The sequence below is a fragment of the Dipodomys merriami genome, unplaced genomic scaffold (genome assembly GCF_024711535.1).
Source record: "Dipodomys merriami isolate MVZ:Mamm:240054 unplaced genomic scaffold, mDipMer1.0.p SCAF_509, whole genome shotgun sequence".
Classification (NCBI taxonomy): Eukaryota; Metazoa; Chordata; class Mammalia; order Rodentia; family Heteromyidae; genus Dipodomys; species Dipodomys merriami.
Window position 1 is genome coordinate 48,973 of NW_027206079.1, and position 27,028 is coordinate 76,000.

Below are 27,028 nucleotides of genomic sequence, written 5' to 3' on the forward strand. Positions count from 1 at the left end.
CAGGTATTCTGTGTATAAGCAAGAACAAAAAGAGAATACTTAGCTGAAAGTGGTAGTGTATACCAATAATTCTGACACTCTGGAGATGGAAGCAGGAGGATCATGAGTTCCAGACCAGCCTGGGTATATAGCAAGACCCTGTCTCAAAAACAACAATGAAGAAAATATCTAGGGACTCTTTTTCATGGCTATCCAAGAACAGTTGGGACAAGAGAGTTCAAAATAGGCTTCATGTCTGGAGAGTTGAAAGAATCATTAAGAATATAGCTCCACTTAAGACCAGCTCAGAATCAGAAACCTCCCCCAGAAGACCTCTTACCCCTTACCTGGACTAAGTGAGAAGAAAGGTTTGTGGAGAATGAAAAAAAGGCCCCATGGCAGTCACAGGGAAGATACCAGAGTGGCCTAGATTGACCCCTAGAGGCTAGAAGTCAGAATTCAGAATCAAAGGAGTTTTAAGATCAAAGTTACCATAATAATAATAATAAATAAATAAATAAATAAATCTCATAATAATAGTCAAAAAGTATAGGAACCTAATGCTTCAGACCAGGAGCTAAATCAGTGATTGCTCACTCTGGTAATTCATGAGCACAAGTCTGTGTGTGTGTGTGTGTGTGTGTGTGTGTGTGTGTGTGTGTGTGTGTGTGTGTGTGTGTGTGTGTGTGTGTGTGTGTGTGTGTGTGTGTGTGTGTGTGTGTGTGTGTGTGTGTGTGTGTGTGTGTGTGTGTGAGAGAGAGAGAGAGAGAGAGATAGAGAGAGAGAGAGAGACAGAGAGAGACAGAGACAGAGACAGAGACAGGGAGAGACAGAGAGACAGAGACAAAGAGACAGAGAGACAGAGAGAGAGGGAGAGAGAGAGAAACTAGGAATTGAACTCAGGTCCTGGGTGCTGTCCCTGAGCTTTTTAGCTTAAGGCTGACACTCTACCACTTGACCACAGCTCTACTTCTGGCTTTTTGGTAGTGAACTGGACATAAGAGTCTCAAGGGTTTCCCTGCTCAGGTTGGCTTCCAACCTTGATCCTCAGATCTCAGCCTTCTGAGTTGCTAGGATTGCAGGTGTGAGCCACTGGCTTATATCACTCCTTTCATTAGGACGTCACACTTGCTAGGCAAGTACTCTATTCTTCAGCAACACCCCAGCCCCTGAGTGTCACTTTAGGAAAAGATGGGTGCTTAAGCTCTACTAAGACTTCCAGAACAGGAGCTGTGGTGAGGCTCTACAAGGAGCCACCAGCAGCTCCAGCGTGAAGGGAGCACCAGTGGGTTAAACCCCAGAGCGGTACTCATGTGTCACTCCTAACACGGTCGCCCAGGCCTTTCCTGGGACCAGTGTGTGGCGCACAGTGTGACTCTCCTTCACAGACTTCAAGGAGTTCCACGCCATAAATTCCTCACCTGAACACCACGTGCCCCTCAACCAAGGCAGGAAAGCGAACGATTTCCACACATCATGTTTATTTAGAAATAATTCATCAGAAGAAACAGGTTGTTTTGATTCTCTGTGATTTGCCCCAGGGGCTCACCCACAAAGAATATAATCCACATGAAGGGTCTGTCAGGTGGAGTGCTTGAGGCTCCCCAGACCAGGCCCCATTTCAGGGGCCAAGTTCACACTCTCTCCCCTCCCTCCTTCATCACCGCTGTTCCTCCTTCCCAGCTGTCCAGTCTTCCTGCCAGGTTCCAAACCCTCCATCTTCGTCCCCTGGACGGAGGCCCAGGGCAGCCAAGTGGCAGGAGTGTGACAGAGGACAGGTTCCTACCGCTACTGAGATGATGGAGGCCCTCCTTTCTTCTCAGAAAGTTGGCTCTGTTTTCAGAGTTCTCGCAGATGACTTTTTTTCAAGTGAGTTATTTGGATCTGACCTGAGAGAGGGAAGAATTGGATACTGTACAGAAAGAGAAGAAAGAAACAATACACAGGTGTAAGAAGTCGTTCAATAATAACATCAATTTTTTCATGTGTCGGACCCAATACTGACTTTCACATGCCTTTTCACACTTGGCCCTTCCCCCTGGTGAGGGGAAGGGAGTAAAATCACCTTCACTGTAAGGAAATTGAGGCTCACAGAGTTTAAACCACTTGCCTCTATGTTAGATTCTAGCCCCTGAGCCAGGATCTGGACCCAGGTCCTTCTACTGCCACAGCCAGCGATCTTCAGCACCGAGTGTGGTCCTAGGAAAGGGACTTAGCACGGTGCTGTCCCTTGATATCCACAGGAGATTGGGTCCAGAAATTCTAGACACCAGAACCCACATAAACTCAAGTCCTTTATATCAACTGGCATATATTTGCATACGTGTGTGTGCATATATCTGCATACATCCTCCTCTACCCTTAAAATGAGCTCGAGTACTTACAATGCTTAATACAATGTAAATGCTCTACAAATAAGTGCTATATGATATTGTCTAGGTAATAAAGACAGGGAAAAGTCTGTATGTGATCATTACAGACACAATATTTTTTGTAGATATTGTCAAACTGTGCTTGGTTGAATCTATAGATAAAGAAGTCACTGACACAAGCCGGGCGCTGGTGGCTCACGCCTGTAATCCTAGCTACTCAGGAGGCTGAGATCTGAGGATCGCAGTTTAAAGCCAGCCCGGGCAGGAGAGACTGTGAGACTCCTATCTCCAATAAACCACCAGAAAACTGGAAGTGGCGCTGTAGCTCAAGTGGTAGAGCGCTCGCCTTGAACTGAAGAGCTGAGGGACAGCGCCCAGGCCCAAAGTTCAAGCCCCACGGCCAACCAAAAACAAAAAAGAAGTCACGGACACAGAAAGCTAGTTGTCCATTAAAGTAAATTGGTGTGTGTGTGTGTACCTGTCCTGGGGCTTGAACTCAGGGCCTAGTGCTGTCTCTGAATTTTTTAGCTGATGACACCTGGCAAGTTGCTAGCACATCACGTCACATAGCTTCACACAAGAAGGATGGAGGGGAGATGAGCGACTCTTGTCAGCAACTTCCCAGGGAACTAATGTTTTGCTTGGTGACACAAGGCCAGGTCTGTGATCTCGCTGCACCTTTGGTAGGCCTTGCTCCATGGCAATAAGCTGGGAGTCATATGTCCTTTGCAGACATGACAGTCTATCATTCTACAAGCACAAAGGGGGCCAGCCTTCCTGAACTCAGCAGAACAGCTCTCCTTCTGTCACAGTTTGGGGGCCAGAACTGGTCTACTGTGGGAGCTATTTCCTGCCAGCTCCTTTTGTCCCTACATGGCGAGGTACCTTTGCTGGGTGCTGAACTTCCTTGGGAAACCGCAGAAGTCTGAACCAGGAAAAGAGTGAGACTTCATGTCTTCAGTCCGTATGGCAGTTAGATTATGCAAAGGTAGCAATAAGGCACAGAACGAATCTAAGGGTCAGGGGGATTCTACTTTAGCTTCTCCCCATTACCAATTGAGAAGGGAGATTTCATTATGAGGCACAGGTGAACCTCAGATTTGCAACCCTCCTGCCTTAGCCAGCTACATGCAGAGATGACGGGCACGCACTGCTATGCCCCATGCTTTGACCTTTTGATAGAAAACAGTATCTTGTCCAAGGATTCTAACCACTTTCTTCATTAGGTCTTGTTTCATTGAGGCTGTGCTAATGAGTCAAAGACCTGTCCCCATTCCCAAAGAATGCCATTCTTCACCTTTTTTTTTGCCACTAAAATCAGTACTTTGTGGTGATGACTTGTAATTTTGAGGTTGAGTATAAAGATGAGTTTAATGAACACACTGGCTGCTACCTACATGTTTTCCTCAACTTTGTGACTATTTGTAAAATCCCTGCCTTCAGTAATCAGCCTCCCCACTAGTCTAGTCACACCCACCACCCAGAGCTTGCTACATCCTTCCTAGCTCGGGCACCTGCTCCAGACGCCTAGCCCAGCTGAGACCCAGAAGCATTCTCACCATTGTCATGTAGGTGGCCTCTGACTGTCCACTTGGCTCTTCCTCCCCGACATCCCATGGAGGTACTGAGAAGTAGATGTGCTTCTAGAGGGAAAAGTGATAGAAAAGCTCCTAAGAATAGGGCAAACCTCTTGCATCAGGGGAGAGACTACCTGTTCCTATCAGCAGATCATCAATCAACAAAGCTGGTAAGCTGAGAGAAGGGAGAGGGAGAGGGAGAGAGAGAGAGAGAGAGAGAGAGAGAGAGAGAGAGAGAGAGAGAGAGAGAGAGAGAGAGAGAGAGAGAGAGAGAGAGAGAGAGAGAGAGAGAGAGAGAGCACTAGAGAATTGTCACCAAGAACAAGCATTTGCTCTTCAGTCTTCCTTTCCTCCCTAACAAAGTGTACCACCTAAAGAACTAGTTTGTTCCAAAGTCCAATGTCTTTGTTTCTGTGGGCAGACTTAGCAGGGAACCCTTCCCTTCCTAAATGACCTGTATTCTGTGGATATTTCCTCCTAATTAGAGTCTGGGCAAGATGGCATTAATCAGCAGCTAATTGTGAAAATCTCTCAGAGGGTTTATGAGGCAGGAGCAGCCCTCCCTGAACCTGGCATCTATGAGGACATTTTGGCATTCATAGTCATTTTGTGATTCACAATCTTGTCACCCAGTCCTGTCCTGGTGACATAAGGACATATTCCCAGGTTTCCAGGGGCCACTGCATTGCATTTTTTTTTTGGAAAATTCTACTGTTGGGATGAAAACAGTCCAAAAGGTAGAAAGGTAAGTATTAAAAGAGGAGTTTCAGAAAGTTAAAAAGGGAGAGGATTCCAGGCATGGTGGCACATGTCTGTAACTGCAGCTACCTGGGAGGCAAAGGTAGGAGGATCATGGCCTGAGGCGGGCCCAGGCAAAAAGAGTGAGAACTTGTTTAAAAAATAATTGAAGTGCAAAGGGCTAGAGGTAGGCACAAAGTACAGAGACCTTGTTCAAAGCCAAGTATAGGATGTGTGTGTGTGTGTGTGTGTGTGTATATATATATATATATATATATATATATATATATATATATATATACATACATACATACATACATACGCCGGGCGCTGGTGGCTCACGCCTGTAATCCTAGCTACTCAGGAGGCTGAGATCTGAGGATCGAGGTTCAAAGCCAGCCCGGGCAGGAAAGACCATGAGACTCCTATCTCCAATAAACCACCAGAAAACTGGAAGTGGCGCTGTAGCTCAAGTGGTAGAGCGCTCGCCTTGAGCTGAAGAGCTGAGGGACAGCGCCCAGGCCCAGAGTTCAAGCCCCATGACCGACAAAAAAAAAAACAAACATACATACATAGATATGCATGTATGTGTGTATATATACAACCAAGTACAGCATGTATGTATGTGTCTCTGCCTCCTGAGTAGCTGGAATTAAAGCTATGAGTCACCACACTGGACCTGTGATTTTCCTTTCTATTTACACAGTGTCTCATGGATTATAAAGCACTTGCCTATTATCAGCTCATTGGAGGCTTACAACAATACTGTCAGGCGGGAAAGATCAATAACTTTGGCCTTATCCTCATTTTGATGAGAGAGAGTGGGAGAGTTTTCTATTCTACGTCCAGGGCTTTTGACTCAGCCCTCTTGCTGCCCAGGATATCTGCTTGTTGCCCAGAACTGGTCTGGCACAGTCCACCCTGCCCCACCCCATTCCACAGGAGTTCTTACTGCAGAAATGAAAGCTTCTAATGTCCCTGCTATACAACGAGTAAGACAGGTTCCTGGGGAAACAGCCACCACCCTCTATCTCGCAGTGTTCCTGGGTGGAGTGTGCAGGGACCTCCCCCTCACAGGACAGGCAGCAAAGGGTGGGGGGGCATCTCTCACCTCAGGAGTATCCATCCCTGTTTTCTCCAGGCTTTTCACCATGGCTGTAGAATTTACTGAACTGCAAGGCATGAAAAGCACATGAAATTAAGCAGCAGCACTGTTTATTCAAGCATGCCTACACGGGCCCCTGCATCACTCTGTAAAAAGAGGCCTGAGGAGAGAACTATGCTCTCTAGAACAATGTTCCACCCAAACATCTCTTCTATTATCATTCTAACATCCTTCTGTCTACAGTAGGAGGTACAGTGCAACAGGGCACTGGAAAGGGGTGCCTGTAGTCCCAGCTGCTTCAGAGGGCGGCTCAAGGAAGATCTCAGGAGCCCAGGAGGTCAAGGTCAGCTTGGGAAACACAGTGAGACTCACTTTTTAAAAAGTCAAAGCTGGGTGCCAGAGGCTCACACTTGGAATCCTAGCTACTAAGGAGGCTGAGATCTAGGCAGGAAAAGTCCATTAGCTTCTTATTTCCAACTAACCAATAAAAAGCTGGAATTGGAGTTGTAGCTTAAGTGACAGAGCACCAGCCTTGGGTAAAAAAAACTGTCAGGCAGAAAAGTCTACTAAGGGACAGAGTTCAAACCCCAACACACATACCATAAAAAAAAAAAGACAAGAAATATGGGAAGTATAATTTCAAATGAATGTATAGGGACTATGAGGTTCTACTTTATCATTCATCCCAGAGGATGTGGGTGAGCCAGCAGGGGGCAGCAGGTGTTCAATAAGACCAGGGCTCCTGGCCTCTCTCAGGGTGAGCCAGCTCCAATTGCACATGGCCTCACCCCCACCCAAACTGTGTTGTGGCCCCTTCTGGGTCTTCACTTTTGAGCTCTAGACCAATCACCTCCCACTTCTGCCTCTAAATGTACCCCACTCCCTCTTTGGCTAAAGTAGAGATTAAATTATGGACATATATAGAGGTCTCATACACACACACACACACTACTGTCACACACACACACACACACACACACACACACACACACACACACACACTACTGTTTTCCTCAAAGTAGAAATATTTTTTATTGTATGTTCTGATTGTAAGGTTTTATGTTCTCACTGTAAAATGGGAGACCTTGTCTCAACCCTCCCTCCAGAGTAACCTTCCCTCCACCCCCTCAAGCAGTGAATGATACTGCTAGGGTTCATACGTATATTTTTTTCTTTCCTTTTTTTTTTTTTTTTAAACCAGTCCTGGGGTTTGAACTCAGGGCTTAGGGGTCTGTCCCTGAGCCTCTTTGTGCTCAAGGTTAGCATTCTACCACTTGAGCCACAGCACCATGTCTGACTTTTTTTGAGTAGCTTATTGGAGATGAGTAGAGTCTCATGGACTTTTCTGCCTGGGCTGGCTTCCAACCACAATCCTCAGATCTCAGCCTCCTGAGTAGCTAGGACTACAGGGGTGAACACCAATACCTGGCTCAAGATTGGTATGCTTAATACCAAAGTGAATGAGGATGGTGGTAGGAAAGTACAATGAGAAAGGAGGTAGAGTACCCACAGTGACATCCAATGTGACAAGATGATTTATTGATGTTGAATCCCCACCTGTGACCATGGCAACGTTAGTGCCCTATCACTCTCCCACTTTGGGTTGGAGCAGTTCTGCATCCCTACCCTCCCAAACCACAGCAGGTACCTCGTATTCCTGTGGCTCCTCTTCACAATCAATATCAAAACAGGGAGCAGCAGGAGAGTGGTGCAGATGATCCCCACAATGATCACCAACTGATTCCCGCCCAGGCCCTCAGGTCCAGAAGTTGCTGGAATCACCAACATTTGGGGAAAGGGGAAAAAAAGGGAGGGGGAGGGTCTCACAACTCAAGAAAAGAGCCCAAAGCCCTAATAACCCTATGTTAAAAAAGGAGCAGCCAGGTCAGGAAGTAGAGGAGAAGGCCAGACCCTACCTCATATTGGGCTACTGGGAGCACTATGCCCATTCCACTGAGAACCACAGTCTGGGCCCCTTGCTTGTCCCTAGAGGAAGGTAGGTGGGCGAAGAGACTAGTATTTCACCTACAGCAGACCTCCCTTCCTCCTTAACAATTCTATTCTAAATTCTGGATTGCCAAATGACCTAGAAATAACAGGCACTTTAGAGGCTGCTAATTTTTCAATGAGCAAGTGATTCTTTTGACTAGAACACAGGCTACCACATTCCACTCCTGTGGTCCTAGTGCTCCATCGGGATCTCAGAGGCACTTACAGACATACACCAAACACTTTCTCTGGGCCAGACATCACTAGGCACAGAGGATGCCTCAAAGACAAATGCCTGCAAGGAGGGAGACAAACGTGAAACAGGAATCTAGGACTACTATCGGTGACATGACACAAGTCTGTATGAAGCACAGAGACAAAGGTGCCCCATTTTATGGAGAGCAGATGACAATGGAGAAATCACTACAAGATGACAAGTGGAACCAAAATATTCTGATTTGTAATTTAGGCTGAGAATGAAAACAGAGACAGAAAGCAGAAGACAGCCAGAACTAAGAAGATGGCAAAGGTCTAGAAGGAAGACAGCTTCAAAAGTTAGAAAGAGAAATGTCAGGCCTCATGATCATATTACATCATAGGTTACAGGAAATGAGAGAATCAAGACAAGCTCCTAAGCATCCAGTTACGAAACTGTACTGTTCTGTGGTGACACTTCCCTGACTTTGCAGGGATGGGCTGAGGAAGGACCTGTAGGGGTAGGTTTGAGTATGCTGTATTCAAAGGATCTGAGAGAAATTTGCGTGGAGTGGATCCACACACTATATGTATGTGTACGTATGTGAACACATACGTATTTGTGTGTGCATATATACATATCTCCACATCATGCATACCTAGCTAGACATATACAATCAGCCCTTCCTATAATGGATTCAACCAGATGCAGGTTTAAAATATTCAGCAGAAAAACTGTATCACGCTGAACATGTACAAACTTTTTATTCCCTTATCACTATTCCCTAAGCAACAGGGCACAACAACTATTTACACTGTATTAGATACTGTAATCTAAAAATGATTTAAAGTACACAGGGCACATGTGTATATTTATGCAAATATTATGCCATTTTATATAAAGGATTTACATATAGATTTTGGAATGGGGGGTGCAGTCCTAGAACCAACTCCCCCCAGATGCCAAGTAATATTATACAATGTATTTGTGCATATATGATTTTGTCTATGTGTGTGTATTTCAACATAGAATGCATATAGACAACAGCGTCCTAAACCATCAAGGATGAGTAACTAAAATGCTCCTGGTAATCTAAGATAAAACAGAACAGAAGCAGATCCTGCATGCGGTGCAGTGAGGAATTAAAGGGAGATGAGCCAGGAAGACACCAAGTGCAGATACTTGGCTGACTGTAGTGATGGCTACACAACTTTGAATATATTAAAATCACTAATTTATGTACTCTGAATGAGCAAACTGTATAGTTTGTGAATTGTATCTCAATATTGTAAAGCTGTTTCAAGAAAAACAAAGATTTAGCAGGTGTGGTGGCTCATGCCTCTAATCTCAGATACATGGGAGGTAGTTGCCGGACAATCTTGAGTTTGAGGTCATCCAAAGGGAAGTTAGTGAAATCTTATCTCAAAAGTAAAGATAAATGAATAAACAAATGGGTTAAGGGTGTAGCTCAAGTAGTAAAATGCTTGCCTAGAAAGTGCCAAGCCCTAGCTTCAATCCCCAGGACAGGGCAGGACAGGGCAGAGCAGGGCAGAAGTACTATGTCTGTGGGTAGGGAGGTGTCAAAAATCAGTGTGCCCCTTCTATGGTATGTTTTTTTCTCTTCAAAGTGGATGGAAGTCTTCTGAGGACAAAGCATGCATAGAGATGGTGGTGCCTTAAGAAATCCACCAGTGCTTCTCTCTCCAGGTGGGACTCTGCTACTAAGAGGCTGCCTGTGTAAAGACCAGGAGGCATCTCGCAGTCTACTACTATCTCCCCTCCCCCATCCAACTACAGCCAAGGCCTGAAGATCTTCATGAGAGGTAAAGTCCACCGGCCACATCCTGACTGCTGAGCCCTGGTTTAACTTTAACTCCTCACTGACCAACCTTTCTCAGACATCACAATCGAGTCTTTATTCTCCACCACTAGCCTGATGCACATGGTTTGCCAGAATACGGAAACTGTGATCAGAAAAGCCCTCTATTTTGTGGGGGGTTTTTCCCCATCCCTGCCTGTCTCTTGCCAGCCCAAGGTCATTTTCCCTTTTGCTACAGAGCACATAGCTACTCCCAGAAAGCCAAGTAAAAATAACTTGAGACTTAACTCAGTCCTCCTCTGAACTCTTAGATCTTTACAGCAGTCAACTACACTAGCCAGGGCTGGTGTTCACTGTATACTAGCTCTCTCTTCCTTAACTAGCACCAGTGCAGAACTTGAGTGAAGCAATCCAGACCATAGGAAGCCAGGTTGAGAGAGAATGAGAGGACAGAGAGAACAAGAGGAGAGAAAATAGGAGAGAATAGGAGGTATCACTCTCAGCTGGAAGTGACACTTCACCTGTGTCTTCTTGAACTCTGGCCTCCCTCCAGTCTTAGCCTTGCTACCAGCTGTGGTCCCTCAGTCCTCCTACCCCACCCCCACCCCGCCTTGCCCAATCAAATGTATACATCTTGAATCTTTCTGGATTGCTTGCAGCGTCACGGTTTTCCTGAACACCACATTCCCCAGGTAGATCCTGCAGGTGTAGTTTCCTTGGTCAGACACCTTCACTCTTTGGAGCATGATGGAAGCATCATTGTGGAAAGTGTCCCCCACCAGGGCTACACGGTTCTGGAAGCGGCCCTGGCCCTGAGGGTACCCCATGGGCTTGCTGAATTTGTAGTCATAGTGTAAAACACTCTCCTCCTAGAAGGGAAAGGCACAAGAGTAAGGCACAAAGCTGGCAAAGTGAAAGGGAGGGGGATGGGGATAGGGATGGGGGTGGAACCCCTCGGAGTCACAGGGCCCCATCGGAAAGTATGTGATAACACAGTTGTATACACACGCACATCCCTGTGTCTACTGGCAAACAAGATCACCAAACCAGGAACAACCATTCCAGCAGAACAGGGTGATTTAAAGAAGCTGGAATAAAGGAATTTCGCCTTCTCCCAGCAAATGAAGCAAAGGCATACTTTTACTTTCTATAGCACTTCCAGCTGGATTTCTCACTGGCACCTGAAACACATCTAAAACTGAGCTCTGACTTGTTTCTGTAAGCCAGTTCCCTCCAGTCCATCCCATGTCGGTAAAGAGTACTGGCTTCTTTCAAGCTAAAGATCTTGGGAATCTCCTTGACTCCTTTCTGTCTTGAACAGCTCAGCTCTAACTCCTTAGCAAACACTATAGTGTCGACCTTCAAAACACATCATGAAGCCAGACACATCTCACCTCCCATTATCCTCTGGTCCAAGCCACCCCGCTTCTCTTACCTGGACTCCTGCATAGACTTTCTTGTCTCCCTGCTTGCTCTTCCCCATAATCCATTCTCAGCAGATGAATCTTTCAAAATGTAATGTATACCACATCATTCCTTAAGGGCTGAGCGAGGCAGCCAGGTCTGACAAGCTCCAAAGCCAAAGAAAACCAGCACCAGCACCTGATGACTGAGTCCCCTCCCCCTGCTCTGTCTTACTAGCCAGGAGCTTCTACTGCCCCCCCCCCAAGGTCTTCTCTTCCTTGCCTTGGCACCCTGTCCTGAAGAGAACGTCCACCTCACTTCGGTCATTTGTTTCTTTTCTGTGCTGTGGAAAACACATCCCATCTGAGCCGAATCACCCACATGGACCTCGAACTCTAAGGGATAAAACAGTAAACCCAGTCACATCTTAAGGTATAACCGACAGAATTTCTAGAAGATTTAAAATTTAACCAAAGACCTTCAATAGCAAAAATCACTGTAACTTTACTGTTCATATTCCTCCGTAGGTGACCCAGATGATTGATTTTTTGTGAGCCAAGTACTCAGAGGCCTTCAGTCAATCCAATATGGTCTCCTCAGTGATAACAGAATATCTAACTACCCACAAACATCAAGTCACATATTTCTTCTGTCTTTATACTGCAATGAACTTTTTCTGGTCACCTTTAAATTCATTCTCTCCCACCTCCCCCTCTTTGTTTTTGTCAGTCATGGGGCTTGAACTTGGGGCCTGGGCTCTGTCCCTGAGCTCTTTTGCTCAAGACCAGCACTCTACCACTTTGAGCCATAACATCACTTCCTGTTTTTGAGTGGTTAATTGGAGATAAGAGTCTCATTCTCACAGGGTCTTTTCTGCATGCACTGGCTTTGAACCATGATCCTCAGATCTCAGCCTCCTGAGTAGCTAAGATTACTAGAGTGAGCTACCAGCACCAGACTCTCCCTTTTACTAGAATTCTTCCCATGAATTCCAACTCTGCATCAAGTGTGCATTGCAGAAGTACCGAAATCCAGGTGCTGGTGACTCACACCTGTAATCTTAACTACTCTGGAGACTGAGATCTGAGGAAAGATCAGGAGACTCTTATCTTCAATTCACTACTGGACGTAGCACAGCGGCTCAATTAGCAGAGCACTAGTTTTGAGCAAAAAGCTCTGGGAGAATGCTCAGGTTGAATTCAAGTTCTAGGAGAAGAAAGAAAGAAAGAAAGAAAGAAAGAAAGAAAGAAAGAAAGAAAGAAAGAAAGAAAGAAAGAAAGAAAGAAAGGAAGGAAGGAAGGAAGGAAGGAAGGAAGGAAGGAAGGAAGGAAGGAAGGAAGGAAGGAAGGAAGAAAGAAAGAAAGAAAGAAAGAAGAAAGAAAGAAAGAAAGAAAGAGAAAGAGAGAAAAAAAGAAAGAAAGAAAGAAAGAAAGAAAGAAAGAAAGAAAGAAAGAAAGAAAGAAAGAACAGATTCTCCAAGCCCCCCACTGTCTGTTCTTCAGCTTAAGACACCCACATCTGTGTAGCATAAACAGGAAGTGGAAAGTTGAAAAACTCATTCTTCTATTTACCCCACTGGTTGTTCTAACTGAAAAAAAAAAAAAACTGTATCACTGACTTTGTTCAAATTCTTCTTTTATTTTTATAAATTGTCTTGGGACTTGCTTAGGACTTAGTTCTGGCTTCAGTACAGGTCACAAGATTTTTTGTGAATTAGGCCAAGCTAGTGGGGAACTTTTCCTTTGATGTCTCTTTCTGTTTCAGTCCTGACTTCTCCTTTCTTGACTCTCCCTCCATGAAGCCCCTTCCACTGGCTCTGCCTTTCCAACTGCAGGCTCTTCCTTCTGCCTAGTTGTATAAGCAGCTGACCTCACCATATATTTAGTGTTTAAGTCATTCCAAGAGGTCCCTGAAAAGAAAACAAGAGCCATGAAGTTTCTGACTTCCATAATGTCCTACACACACCAACCACAAAGTTAACTAAGAAATGAAAAGCACTAGGCATCAGTGGTTCACATCTGTAATCCTAGCTATTCAAGAGGCTGAGATCGGAGGATGTAGATTCAAAGCCAGCGTAGGCAGGAAAATCCATGAAACTCTTATCTCCAATTAAGCACCAAAAAGCTAGAAGTAGCCAGGCACTGGTGGCTCACACCTGTAATCCTAGCTACTCAGGAGGCTGAGATCTGAGGATCACAGTTCAAAGCCAGCCTGGGTAGGAAAGTCCGTAAGACTCTTATCTCCAATTAACCACCAGAAAACAAAAAGTGGTGCTGTGGCTCAAGTGGTAGAGCACTCCCCTTGAGCTACAGTGCCTGGGTCAATGCCCAAGCCCAGTGTTCAAGCCCCAGGATAAAAAAAGCTAGAAGTGGAGCTGTGGTTCAAGTGGTAGAGCACTAACCTTGAGTAAAAAAGCTGAAGGATAGCACCCATGCCCTGAGTTCAAGTGTTAGAACCCACAAAAAAGGAGGAGGAGATGGAGGTGGAGGAAAAAGAGGAGGAAGAGAAGGAGGAGGAAGAGGAGGAACAGAAGGAGCGACAGCAGCAACAAAGCCAGGCCTCCTGGTACACAAGTATAATCCCTAAAGAGGCTGTCTTGAGGCAGAAGGATTGAGAATTTGAGGCCAGCCTGTTTGAGGCCAGGGAAGGAGAGAAAGAGGGAAAGATTTAAAAACTACGAATCTACTGAAATCACTTTCTCCATTTAGAGATGGGAAAATGACGTACAAACAAGTTAGAGATCTACTCACTTTTTTTTTTTTTATAATTCCCAGAAACCTTAACATAGGTAACTATGAAATGCAGAGGTGGCATTGATATGGCTGACTGATAGGAAACATCAGGGTACAGTAACACCAAGAGGGACATTGATATCAGAGAACTTTGCTGTCTTTATGTCATTTAATAAATATGTGTCCTTAGGCAAATCACTTAAGCTCTCTGAGCCTCCATCACCTCAGCTGTAAACTGGAAAGGACAATGTGAACATCACAGGGTCTGGTGAAGAGAAAATACATTTAAACTAATGACGATCATGGCTTTTATCGTTATAATTTATTGAAGACTCATCCCGTGGTTAAGTACTGCACTCAAAGGCTGGCATTTGTTCAACAAAATCAGCTCCCTTGCTTCTTCCCGAGTCTCTCTTGCCCCTGGCCCTCTCTAAGTCGGTGTACCCCGTACCTCTTAGCATCTCTGGCAGCACGTGCACTTGCACTTTTTTCTTCACCACCACGTTCTCCCCCTGCCTGCGGATTTCACAGCTGAAGTTTCCCCGGTCAGCCTCTTGCACGTTTTCCAGCAGGAGAGAACCGTCGCTGCGCAAGATGTCGCCCACCAGGCGTGCCCGGTTCTTGAATCGCCCCACAGGCACACTGAGGTTGGAATAATAGTACATCACATATTCATTCTGGAGGACAACACAACATCAGGGGAGAAATAAATCAAAAGAGGAGCCAGACTCAAGATTTTTTTTTTTTGGTCAGTTATGGGGCTTGAACTCTGGGCCCCACAGTTAGATGATGTTCGGATGTATGATCTAATTCTTCTGCTGTTGTAGGCTGGTATTCTCAGTGTGCTGGCTGCCCTCCTCTAGCCAGTATATCACACCACAAAAGGAATCACCAACAGGAATTAGTTACAAACTAGGCGAAGGACCCTGGGGACTTTTAAAAAAATTTCTACTTCCCCCCCACCCCCAAAAAATTAAAAAAGGCCAGGTGCTGGTGGCTCACAGCTATAATCCTAGCTACTCAGGAGGCTGAGATATGAGGATTGCAATTCAAAGCCAGCCTGAGTAAGAAAGTCTGTGAGACTCTTACCTCCTAAACCTCCAGAATGCTGGAAGTGGTGCTGTGGCTCAAGCGGTAGAGTGCTAGCCTAGAGCTGAAGAACTGAGGGACAGTGCCCAGGCCCAGAGTAAAAGCCCCATGACCGACAAGAACGAAAGAAAGAACGAAAGAAAGAACGAAAGAAAGAAAGAAAGAAAGAAAGAAAGAACGAAAGAAAGAAAGAAAGAAAGAAAGAAAGAAAGAAAGAAAGAAAGAAAGAAAGAAAGAAAGAAAGAAAGAAAGGAAAGAAAGAAAGGAAAGAAAGAAAGAAAGAAAGAAAGAAAGAAAGAAAGAAAGAAAGAAAGAAAGAAAGAATATACCTCCTCTACACACACACACACACACACACACACACACACACAACACACACAAATCAGGACATTGTTCTTATGCCTACCTCAAAGTTCTTCTGTCTAGACCACAGGACTTACCCCTCCCACCCACCTTCCCTACTCTACAAAGGTCAGGAGGTAGAGAAAGGAAATGAAAAGAACTTTATGTGCCTCTCTTCCATCATCCTCTCAACCACCTGAAAGTTGAACATCGCCATTGTCACGATTGTCTTCTTCACAGCTCAGGAAGCTGAAGCTCAGCACAGATGGGCAAAGCCCTATGGATTATATAGCCAAGTATCTGTGCTAGCTGGAGGCTTAGTGATGACATCCGTTGAAACCTAAGCTCTGGTACCACCACCTTATGGTACCTGATGATTGATTCTGTCTCTGCCCTCCTTGTCCTTACACCAGCAGCCAAAGGCCACCATCCACAGTGAGGTTTCCTCCTCATTACCTTCGCGTGCTCTCCTGATGAGAACAGCCAGTCTACTTTGATCAGAGGTTTCTCTTCTGTGCTCTGGAACTTACATCCCAGCAGAGCCGAATCACCCATATGGACCATTAGCTCAGGAGAGGAAGCAATCAAATCACTCAGGCTCAAAGAACAACCTATAAAATTCAAAAGCAAGAGGGCATCTCATTTATATAAATATCTCCAACGGAAGCCAATATCAGTCACCAAGTATTATACAGCTCCTCTTCCTATGATCCAGCACAGACTATATACACCCAGAGCCCCCTCACTCCAACTGGCATGGCATCCCCACAGGTAAGAGAAATATCCTCTGGGTATCTGCGTGGTTCAAGTCTGAAAGGGTTGGCAATCTTCATATTGTAACAAATGCTATCTTGATCTCTTCTCCTATCTAGTCTCTTCCATTTTTCCAGCATTTCTCCTCTCAAACTTTCTAAGAAAGGAAATCCAGAAGTCTCTCTTTCCTGACCATCAACTTACACAGCTACTCAACATAAGCAGGAAGTGATATATTTCTTGCTCTTAACTTTCTCAGTTGTTCCCTATCTGAATAGCCAACTCATTGGCATTTTTTTTTGTTTTCTTCCTCCTTTTCAAAAGATAAGTTCCTCTTGAAAAGTTCCTTTTAGTTCCTTCACAAAAGCTTATCTCTGCATTGCTGACTGATTCTATCTACGGTACAGATCCTTGTAAGTAGGCCAAAGCAGAGCACAGCCTTCCCTTGAATTTCCTTTGGGTTTGCCCTCTCTCACACTCACACCCACCAGCTTTGCCAGCTCATGTCCCTGGCTTTTCAGCCTCTAGGCTTTTGTACACATGCACACATGTACCTATTATCTGTTTGTAGCTCAACAAACTATAAGAGGTCACTAACAAACAACAAAATCAAGAGACAAATTTAGATACTGCCCAGCTCATATCAAAGAAGAGCCAAGAGAACACATATGGGAATGAACAGAAAAAAAAAAAAAAAAAAAAAAGAAGTGCCAGTTTTTCATCCAAGCTGTTTTCCTAAGAGAAGAGAGCTACTAACTTCCTGTTCAACAGCAGGCTCACACAGTGGGAAGGATGGAAAAGAAAACAAGAACTCTAAACCCTTTGGACAGTTATTTTGAAGGAAATAAAAATCTACTCCAACAATTATTTGGAATTTTCCTGTGATGAAGAGCTGAGCAACGTGTGTGTGTGTGTGTGTGTGTGTGTACGTGTGTGTGTACGTGTGTGTGTATGTGTGTGTACACCTGAATGCAGCTAAAAGTGTACGAGGTGAATTCAACATTAACAGCACTGTTTGGAGAATTAAGTGGAAAAATATGCTAAAAAGCAACTGCAGCAACCAAAGCAAGGAAAAACTGAGGCCTGAAACTGAGGCAAACTCTCTCACACAGAGCTCCAATCTATAATCCAGTTACTCAGGAAATGGAGATCTGGCAGTTCAAAGCCATCCTAGGCAAAACGTTAGTGAAGCCCTATCTCAACCAATAACTAGGTAGTAAAAGTGTACATCAGTGAAACCAGCTATGCGGGAAGCACAAGTAGGATACTGGTGCAGGCTAGCCCAGTCAAAATAACTACAGCAAATGGGCTAAGGACATAGCTCAAGGGGGAAAGCACCTACCAAGCAAGTAGGAGGGCCTGAATTCAACCTCTAATACCACAAAAAAGTATAAAACTCCATGACAATATCATCATTACACACAAGAGTTGGACTGGCAATTCCCTGGATGGAAGGGTAAACAAATGCAGGCTGCTTCACAGATCTACTGGAACCATCCCAATGTGCTCTGGTTCTGTGGGGGAAAATCCCTAATATACAGAATTTTCATATGCATACATGTATGTATCTACATGTTAGAGCACCCTCCACATCACCTAAATCAAAGCAAAGGCAACCTTTCTGGGTGCTTTGCTGAGTCAGTGTTTACTTCACTGTCCACATAATGAATAATGATAAAGAGCCAGATATGGTGATGAAGACCAGTAATCCCAACCCTCAAAAGGCAGAGGTCGGAGAATTGGCTGGGCCTATGTGATGGGACTCTATCTATCTATCTATCTATCTATCTATCTATCTATCTATCTATCTATCTATCTATCTATCTATCTATCTGTGTGTCTGTGTGTTTCTGTTTATCTATCAATAAATAATTAAAAGCTTTTGAGAACAAACTATCTAATTTCTTCTCCCTAAAAAGCTGTACCTACAGAATAAGAAGAAAGACAGGGAAAAGAGGCTGAAAGAAGGAAGGAGCACTGTGGTGCAAAGTGGTAAAGTGCTATTTTTTTTTTGGGGGGGGGGGCGGGTCCGGTCGTGGGGCCTGAATTCTGGGCCTGGGCACTGTCCCTCAGCTCTTCAGCTCAAGGATAGCCCTCTTACCACTTAAGCCACAACGCCACTTCCAGCTTTTTTTCTTTTTGCTTATGTGATACTGAAGAATTGAACCCAGGGCCTCATGCATGCAAGGCAAGCGCTCTCTACCACTGAGCCACCTTCCCAGCCCCTAAAGTGCTACTTTTAAGCAAAGGAGCTCAGAGACAGTGTCCAGGCCATGAGTGTAAGCCCCATGACAGAGAACAAGAAAGGAAGGAAGGAAGGAAGGAAGGAAGGAAGGAAGGAAGGAAGGAGAGAGAAAAAAAGCATCAGGAAGCAACCATAGGCACTTGGGTAAGGTATGAGAAAGCCAGAGCAGTCTTTGTAGAAGGAAGTGCAGCTTAAGTGGAAATCTGAGGGTTAAGGAAGCCTTGGGCAGGCTTTCTGGGGTAAGAGGCTGGAGGAAGAAGGCGAAGGTTCCAGGCAAAGGAAACCACCATGTACTGAGAAACAGTTCTGTGTTTGGAAACCGCAAGAAGGCTGGGGTAGATACGGCAAGAAAACAATGAAAGGGATCTTGGGCTGATCTGTAACTATTTCAGTTCCCTAAAGAGTAGCTGTGGTTAAAGTACAGGAATGCCATAGAGAAACTTGCTTCAACTCAGAATATCAAAGAACACCCAATAGGAACCCAAAGACATTCTGTGTCTGATAGAACCAGAGGAAGGCTCACTTCTTCAAGAAAGAGTATCCTGTAAAACGCTTGCTCCAGCAAATGCATAAAGTTCCATGTCCAGGTTTTGTTTTCACAAATCAAAAGGAGTTGAAAATACATAAAATAGATTTCTGAAAACGTATGAGACTTAGAGAAATCAGATCCATCCTTGGTCCCTTGGCTTCTACTTACTCAGTAACACTGCAATCAGGGTAGCAATCAGTGGGCAAAACATGCTGCATTCAACTTTTCAACTTTAAGATAAAAGAAAAAAATAATCAGAAAATCATGTCAAGAGAAGTTTATAAGTTTAACAAATCAATAATGAGTACCTAACTGGGCTGAATCTCAAGTTCAAGGCAAACCTAGGCTACATAGTAAGACTCTCTGTCCCCTCCCACCAAAAATTTACTACTTTCTGGCTGGGAAGGTGGCTCAGTGGTAGAGCGCTTGCCTTGCATGCCTGAGGCCCTGGGTTTGATTCCTCAGCACCACATAAGCAAAAAGAAAAAAGCCGGAAGTGGCGCTGTGGCTCAAGTGGTAGAGAGCACTAGCCTTGAGCTGAAGAGCTGAGGGACAGCGCCCAGGCCCAGAGTTCAAGCCCCACGACCAGACCCCCCCAAAAAAAAAATTACTACTTTCATATATACATATATATGAGGAATGCTCAGCCCACATGGGAAAGAGAGGATACACAAAGACAGGGAAATCTCAAACTCAGGTAAGGATATTTTTGAAATTTAGAATGCAAAAAGCCATAGAAAAGGTGACCTTTTAAATTTTTCCAGTATTTTAAGGGAGGGCAATGGAAGCAAAATTGAGAACTAGCCTATGCATGTACGACAATATTTTTCTAATGTCTTCATATATATTCTCGTGTGTGTATGTGTGTGTGTGTGTGTGTATGAGTATACATACCATTTTTTGGTATTATTGAGGATTGAATTCTGGGCTTTCTGCTTACTAGCAAGTGCTCTACTACTAAACTCATGTCTCCAACCCTTTAATATCTATTATTTCTGATATTAATTACAGTATATCTGCTCCTGGAACAAGATTCACTGCTATAGATAATGGCCACAAATATTTATAGCTAACCAGGAGAACCCTAACACCAAGGAGTTAACACCACATCCAGTCCTGGGTTCCTATCTGCAACTATGCCTATTTATCGCAAATGGGCCCCCCTGCCACTGGGAGAATTCTATCTCAGAATATGCTAAGTAAGGGAATCTTTATAGAATTAACAGCAAGCTGCCCCTCCTGGCTACTTTCACTTATAAAAAGTGATTTCCTAAGAGACTTCTTACCTGTACTCTAATCAACAAGATCCTCCACCTGCACAGCAGGGTCAAACTATTTCATTTTCTTTCTTAGATCCCAGCTGACTTCATGGAACCTCAGCTTGCTTGTCCGTAACAGGGCAGGAATCAGTTTTTGTAGATAATGGTGCTTTGGAAGGAGGAAGTATTACTATAGAAAAATCTCATTTTCTGTAACTCAGACAGAAAGCAAGTGTATAGCATTGGGGAAGATTTCCAATTCTAAGCTCCTGCCTTTGCGAGAACACAAAAGATGAAGCAGAATGAACTAGAAATTTTAAAGTTTCCATTTTTAATACCCTCTAATAATCACTGATCTAGATATGTCAGGGGTCACATTAAGTGATACCAGACAGAAGGGAATCTAATGAAAACACAGATCTCAAGACAGCCGTAGCCTTATTCCTGTGCCATGCAGCCCAAGTTACTCCACACATATATGGATGATGGCCAAACGGGCTTCCTTTATAGCATATCCTCACTTTAGTTTGTTCTGTCAGCTCATCTGAGATCCTGGTCACCTTCTGGATGAATCGTTCCTGGGAGGTTAATTGTGTTCCCTCCTCCATCCAGCAGACAGCAAGCTGTTGGCACTTAAAACCTTCCCAGAAATGTTTCCTTTGAGCGGAGGAGTGATGGTTGATTTACATGTCTGTCACCAACTCCTACTCAAGTTTCTACACTCTCAAGGACAGGATTCTTAGTTGTGCTTATGTCCTGTTCTTGTGCTAGAAAGCCTGTAAAGTGCTTCATACATACTGGATAAATGTTCATCACTAAACAATGTGACCATTACACTGAAGTCAACTTCAAGGCATCCTGCCACCCCACTACTGTTATTCTAGAAGGAAATCAGCCACTTGAAAAAGACTGAATCTATTTTCCAAGCCTGACTCATTTGAGAGCCACACCCAAATACCTTCAAAGTCTAGAAAATGTGAGATCTGATGAACAGAAGATACCTACTTTCAGCCCTAAATACTCAAATGCATCATTAAAGCTCTGTGTGAAGAGAGAAGCAATGGTTTTAGCAGAAAGAGCATTGGGATAGAGATTTTTTTTATTTTGTTTTAATTTGTTTTGTTTTGTCTTAATTTTCCTATGGGCTGACCTTCTGTTGATTACTTGATTTGGGGGACAATCAGTCTCTCTATATATCACCTTCAGCATTAAAAGATCAGACTTTTCTTTTTTCCCAACTTAATAGAGAACTACAATAGATGTCAGAAGGCTAAACACTAGGCTGTGCGCAATTTACATACTAAGACTCACTTAACCTTCCCCACAACACCGAATGTTTTCAGAAGAGGAAACTAAGGCCCAGATGGATACAGTGACTTGCCTAAGAACCTGGCAAGAGCCATGATTCAAACCCAGAAAATCTGGTTCTGAGCCTGTGTCATCACACTGTACTGCTTCTCCTTCTTTGTAAAAGTCATCAGTATTTTAAAGCCAAGTTTCCCTGCACTTTACTTGTCAAAACAAAATTAATCTACTCCTCCTGGATGGATGGTCTCTTAACCCTCATTGCACATTCTTGTATCCCCTTCACTCCTGTTCATCTTTCAGATGTAAAGTTAAATGTCATTTTGTCAGGGAAACCTCCTCATCCTAAGTCAGAGCCCCCTAGCCTCACTTCAATGGTACTAGTTAGCTTTACGTGAGGTTAAGCACTTGTTACAACTTACAATTAATTATCGTGTGACTATCTAATTAAAGCCTTGATCTCTGCTACATGAAGACTCTAATCTCCAGGTGGCCAAGCACGGTGCCTATGCACTACTCAAGTGTTCGGCATGACGTGAGGTGCAGAGATGCACTTACACACTTCATCACATGAGATCACAACACTCTGGACATTCACCAAGAACATTCAAGTTTAAATTTCCTAGTTGGTAGGAAAACAGTCATAAACTCTTATACATATATCTCCATGCACATGTGGAACTCTCTCTCTGCACGCACACAAATATGTATATATACACATATGCTTATTATAGTTGTATGTCATTGAATGGTGATACATTGTCATTTGGTGATTCCATCCTTGTATAAGCATCAAACAGAGATGGCCTCATCACTCACTAGATAATCTCAGGGGATCATTGTCATACTTTGGTTGTCATTCACTAAAATGTTATTCAGCACATGACTATATATTCTGAATTCTGTATGTATGAATATCAAAATTATGAATTACATGTATGTATATAAAATAAATCTCAGTTAAAAAAAAAAACAACAAAAGCATTCAGAAGCCACTTAAGCACCCTGGCAACAGATGACCATTTAAACTCCTCCCACACACTTCCTTCTCTTTCCAGATACCAATTCGTCCCTTCATCCAACATTATTGAAATAATACTATATAGTAAGATATCTAACATATGTATCAAATGTTTAGACCTGAGCTCATGACTCTTTTACAAAATAACTCCTTCTCACTCCCAAGGGGTATGACTATCAGGGTCTTCTCTCCTATTATTGATGGTGTATATAGTATGGCTAGCTATCCTTGGTATAATTATGACAGAAAAAAAACTTCAGAAAAGAGACTTAAGGCAGCTGCCACTATTCCATTACCTTCTTTCCACGGTCTCCTTCCAGTTCTCAATGCTTCTCTGGGCCTAAGGGTTTCCGCTGCTTGTTTACCTTCCCCCTCCTCATCCCATAACCCGCCTCCATCCCCCGCCCTTCCAGTCCAACCTCAGAAGTGTTTAGTAAGAAAGCGCCTGTGTCTGGCAGAACCGGTGTGAGTTGAAGATACAGTCCTTCCCCAGCCGCCTGGATAATCAAGAGTTTTGGCCAGACCCTTTGAGCACACACCGAGATAGAGTGAGAAGCCAAGCGAAAAGCACAGACTATGGCCCTGAAATGGATTAATAAGGAACTTAGTGATTTGGCCCAGGGCCCTCCTGCACAGTGCTCTGAAGGTCCAGTTGGGGATGACATGTTTCACTGGCAAGCCACAATTACGGGACCTAATGACAGCCCATCTCAAGGCGGTGTATTCCTTGTAACAATTCATTTTCCTACAGACTACCCCTTCAAACCACCTAAGGTTGCATTTACAACAAGAATTTACCGTCCAAATATGGACAGTAATGGCAGCATTTGTCTTGATATTCTAAGGTCACAGTGGTCTCCTGCTTTAATTATTTCTAAAGTTCTTTTATCCAGTTGTTCACTGCTTTGTGATCCGACCCCAGATGACTCCCTTGTGCCAGAGATTGCATGGATCTATAAAACAGACAGAGATAAGTATAACAGAATATCTTGGGAATGGATTCAGAAGTATGTCATGTGATGCTACCTTAAAGTCAGAATAACCTGCATTATAGCTGAAATAAACTTTAAATTACTGTTCTTTTTATGATTTCTTATCTAGCTGCTCCCCTATCAGACAAATTTTATTTTTTGTTTACCTCCCTCCATTCATTTACAGGCTCATCTGAGAAGACTTAAGTTCTTCCAGCTTTGGATAATAACTTTTAGAAACTGTAAAGTAGTTACAAGAGAACAGTTGCCCAAGATTCAGACTTTTTTTTAAAATGGAGCATGTGTAGTATGTGGCCAATATCTTCACTCTTCACTCAGTTATGAGACTAAACCGTTCCTCACTGCTCTAACATGCTAAAGAAGCCATCTGAGGGGGAGGGAGACAGATGCTCAGTTGTCACATCAAAGGAAAGAACATCCTTGCAGCATCCATTCTTGTTTAAGCCTTTCACTGTTAGAGATCTGAGGGTACATGATATACTTTATGCTCATAACTGATGTGGCTGGAGAATTGGTATTGGATTTATAGCATCAGCAGAACAGAAACTGTGATGTATTTTATGCACGTCAATAAAGGAATGACGTGTTCTTGTTCTACAGAGAATGGAAATTGGAAGTCAAACACCCTTTGTATTCCAAAATAGGGTCTCAAACTCTTTATAGTTTTCATTTATATTGTTAGGAGGCTTGGAGCTACTAATCTATCTTCCAATACACTGTTTGATATAGCACTGAATAAATGATGCAAGTTGTTAATGGATGAGTGATCAACTAATAGCTCTGCTAGTAAATGATTTATTTTTCGTCAATAAAGTTGCATACACCAGTGAGTTAGCTGACTGGATTAATTAGTATGGGAAACAATGTTTTACAAATGGAAAACTGTTTTTTTGTATATACTGATGGGATTTGCTTCATTGTTTGACATCAAATGATGACGTAAAGTTCAGAGAGTGAATATTTTGCCATGTTCAGTTAAAGTGCACAGTCTGTTACAGGTCGACAGATTGTTTAACCTGATTTATGCAGAATTAATAAGATATTCAAGTAGTATAGCTTTAATATGCTGCGCATGATACTGGCAGCCCTAGAGTTCATAAATGGAGTTGGGACCTAACAGTTCTGGAACGTGTATGTGGAACTTCTATTATTTTCCAGGTGCATCCCCTAACTAAAACTTCTCTTTTATCATGTATCACTTGATAACTGGGAGAAAAATAGGAGTGATAGTGGGTCACAATTTACAAATAAAAGTACTATTAATGTGGAAGTTATCATGAGGCTATGTTGAAATGACTTAACCATGAGATAATGGGCATCCATGGAAATGGGTTTGTTCAGCTATTTACATTAATGAGCATTTAAATGCAACAGATATCATTTCAGGTGACTTAACATGAATGAATAAAAGTCAATGCGATTGCGGAAAGAAAAAAGGAAAGAAAAGAGACTTAATAATAATGAGACTGCACAGGCTATTAAAATGACCCCAAATATGACAAAGGAAGGGAAAGGTGCTGTCTCCAAGGCCCAGTATTTGCCCTTCTTAAGGACAACTGATCACTGAGCACAGACAACTATACAGTTTCCCCTCACTCATAACCCACTCCATCATGGTTCTAAGTCCTCTCAGCCTTCCTACCTATTCCTTGTACCTTTAGGGTCTCAGTTGTTTCTAGGTATACAGTCCATGTAATCACTCCAAGATATAAACCTCTTAAAATTCACTTTCATGTTTCCTCCCAAGACCATGTAATATACACTGTGATATTACATGGCTTCTGTAATACAGTCCAGGTTACATCTGCCAATGCTCTACTCGTATGGGACCTTGGAATCTGCTATATGCTCCTGTTCCCTCAAAACCAGGTTATTGTATGAGTCTCTCTTGAGGTCAGATGTGATGAGAAAGAAACACAATTTGGCTCTTTTGAAAGGTTTGGATATTTGACCCACCATGGCAAGGTAAACTATTGGTCTAGCATGGAGAAAGGAAAAACAATGAAGAAAGAGTTTCTGTGAGCTCAAGGACAGCAGGCACAGCTCTACATAAAGCAACAGACAAAAGCTGAAACCTTGCTAGGCATGATGGCACACATGTAATTCCAGCAATTGCAATCATGAGGCTGAAGCAGGAAAGTTTAGGTTACAGTTTGTTTCAAAGAGAGAGAGAGAGAGGAAGAGAGAGAGAGAGAGAGAGAGAGAGAGAGAGAGAGAGAGAGAGAGAGAAGAAACAGAGAGACAGAGAGACAGAGAGACAGAGAAAGGGAAGGAAAGAGAGAAGGAGAAAGCTGGAGGAAAGGAAGAAAGTTCAAGCTTTATCATTGGTCACTCATTATTTGTGTGTATGTCAAGCTATATATCATTTCCTTAGGGAAATCTATGTTCTAGGTCAGATTCCCTAACCACCTGTAAACAATACTTGTTCTGCATTTTTTCTGTGGACGTTGACATTAATTACTCTACACTACAAACACTAAACTGCACCTACTAGAATACCTTATGATAGTCCCTCTGCTGCAACTGACATTTCTGTGACTGCCCTCATGCTCCTAAAGAGTTGCGAATTAAACCAGCCTGCCTCTGAGTGAGAACCAGCCTTCCTCTGAGAAAAGTTCAAACAATAGTACACAACACACAAAGTCATTGCTTACCCAAGATGACAGTACCCAGAAGAAGCGATGCACTGAGATCTCTCACCACGGCAGTTCCCACACTGACTGAAAATACTTCTGCCTGCACATAAAGCCAGGCTCAAAGCAGACCACATATGTGCGTGCATTCTGAGACAGCTGCAAGAGGCACAAACAGGAACCTCTAAATCAAGGTTCTCCTTTCAGTCATTTGGCCCAGTACCCAATTTTTACTTATGTTTTCATTCTGAAAAAAAAAGTATGGTATTCAACTTACTGTACATCCCAGAGCTCTGTAGATATGGTCTTCCAATTTGGATGACAAACTTTTTATATACAACATCTTGAATGGCATTAGGCAAACATTGGCTGAGAAAGAAATCAACTGCATGCAAGCACAACTACAGTAATTCAAAGATTGACACAAAACATTTGGCACTGTGTTCAAGATATAGCAACCTCTCCCCACCCCCCCCCACCCCCAATACAGAGATATGGTACAGGCAATCATCCAATGCCTATTTCTAAAGATGTGAATGTCTGCCCAGTCTTCCAACTGTAGACATCCTATGACCATGAGCTACCAGCATTCCTAGTAGACAGGATTCTAGTTATTCTCCTAGAGAACCTAGGAGTTGACTCATCCTAGATAAGAACTCAAGCCAGGCGGTGGTGGCTCAGCCTGTAATCCTAGCTACTCAGGAGGCTGAGATCTAAGCATCACAGTTCAAAGCCAGCCAGGACAGGAAAGTCAGGTGAGACTCACCTCCAATTAACCACCAGAAAACCAAAAATGGTGCTGTGGCTCAAGTGATAGAGCATTGGCCTTAAGCTGAAGAGCGCAGGGAGAGTGCCCAGGCCCAGAGTTCAAGCCCCATGACCAACCATTTAAAAAAAAAAAAAAAAAACCTCATGGATTCTTCACTTTAAGTTGTCTCTCAGTCTTTCT

General features: G+C 43.5%; 1 protein-coding gene and 1 pseudogene across 3 annotated transcripts; one reads left to right on the forward strand and one right to left on the reverse strand.

Annotated features, from left to right (window-relative positions):
- Positions 1 to 1,443: 1,443 nt before the first annotated feature.
- Positions 1,444 to 26,204, reverse strand: LOC138810763 (junctional adhesion molecule-like). Of its 3 annotated transcripts, XM_069997968.1 has the most exons (11): positions 26,101 to 26,129; positions 20,156 to 20,297; positions 19,038 to 19,099; positions 15,799 to 15,953; positions 14,363 to 14,588; positions 11,462 to 11,574; positions 10,407 to 10,644; positions 7,420 to 7,543; positions 5,778 to 5,838; positions 3,911 to 3,994; positions 1,444 to 1,891 (listed from the first exon to the last, which is right to left on the reverse strand). In XM_069997968.1, the coding sequence occupies exons 3-11, from the start codon at positions 19,078 to 19,080 to the stop codon at positions 1,799 to 1,801; spliced, it is 1,137 nt and encodes a 378-aa protein (XP_069854069.1). In that variant the 5' UTR covers positions 19,081 to 19,099; positions 20,156 to 20,297; positions 26,101 to 26,129; the 3' UTR covers positions 1,444 to 1,798. The 3 variants fall into 3 exon arrangements, with proteins under 3 accessions (XP_069854069.1, XP_069854067.1, XP_069854068.1); XM_069997966.1 differs by lacking the exon at positions 20,156 to 20,297 and having other exon boundaries at positions 26,101 to 26,204; XM_069997967.1 differs by lacking the exons at positions 20,156 to 20,297; positions 26,101 to 26,129 and adding an exon at positions 22,751 to 22,789.
- Positions 23,031 to 23,505, forward strand: LOC138810798 (ubiquitin-conjugating enzyme E2 D3 pseudogene; annotated as a pseudogene).
- Positions 26,205 to 27,028: the final 824 nt, after the last annotated feature.

Bases quoted from the DNA above. Each gene is read 5' to 3' on its own strand.
- LOC138810763 (XM_069997966.1), bottom strand. From the start codon at position 19,080: ATGTTTTGCCCACTGATTGCTACCCTGATTGCAGTGTTACTGA. The intron at 14,589-15,798 runs GTAATGAGGAGG...GTTGTCCTCCAG, and splicing joins CATCAGGAGAGCACGCGAAG to AATGAATATGTGATGTACTA. The intron at 10,645-11,461 runs GCAAGGAAGAGA...TTTCCCTTCTAG, and splicing joins CTTCAGGACAGGGTGCCAAG to GAGGAGAGTGTTTTACACTA.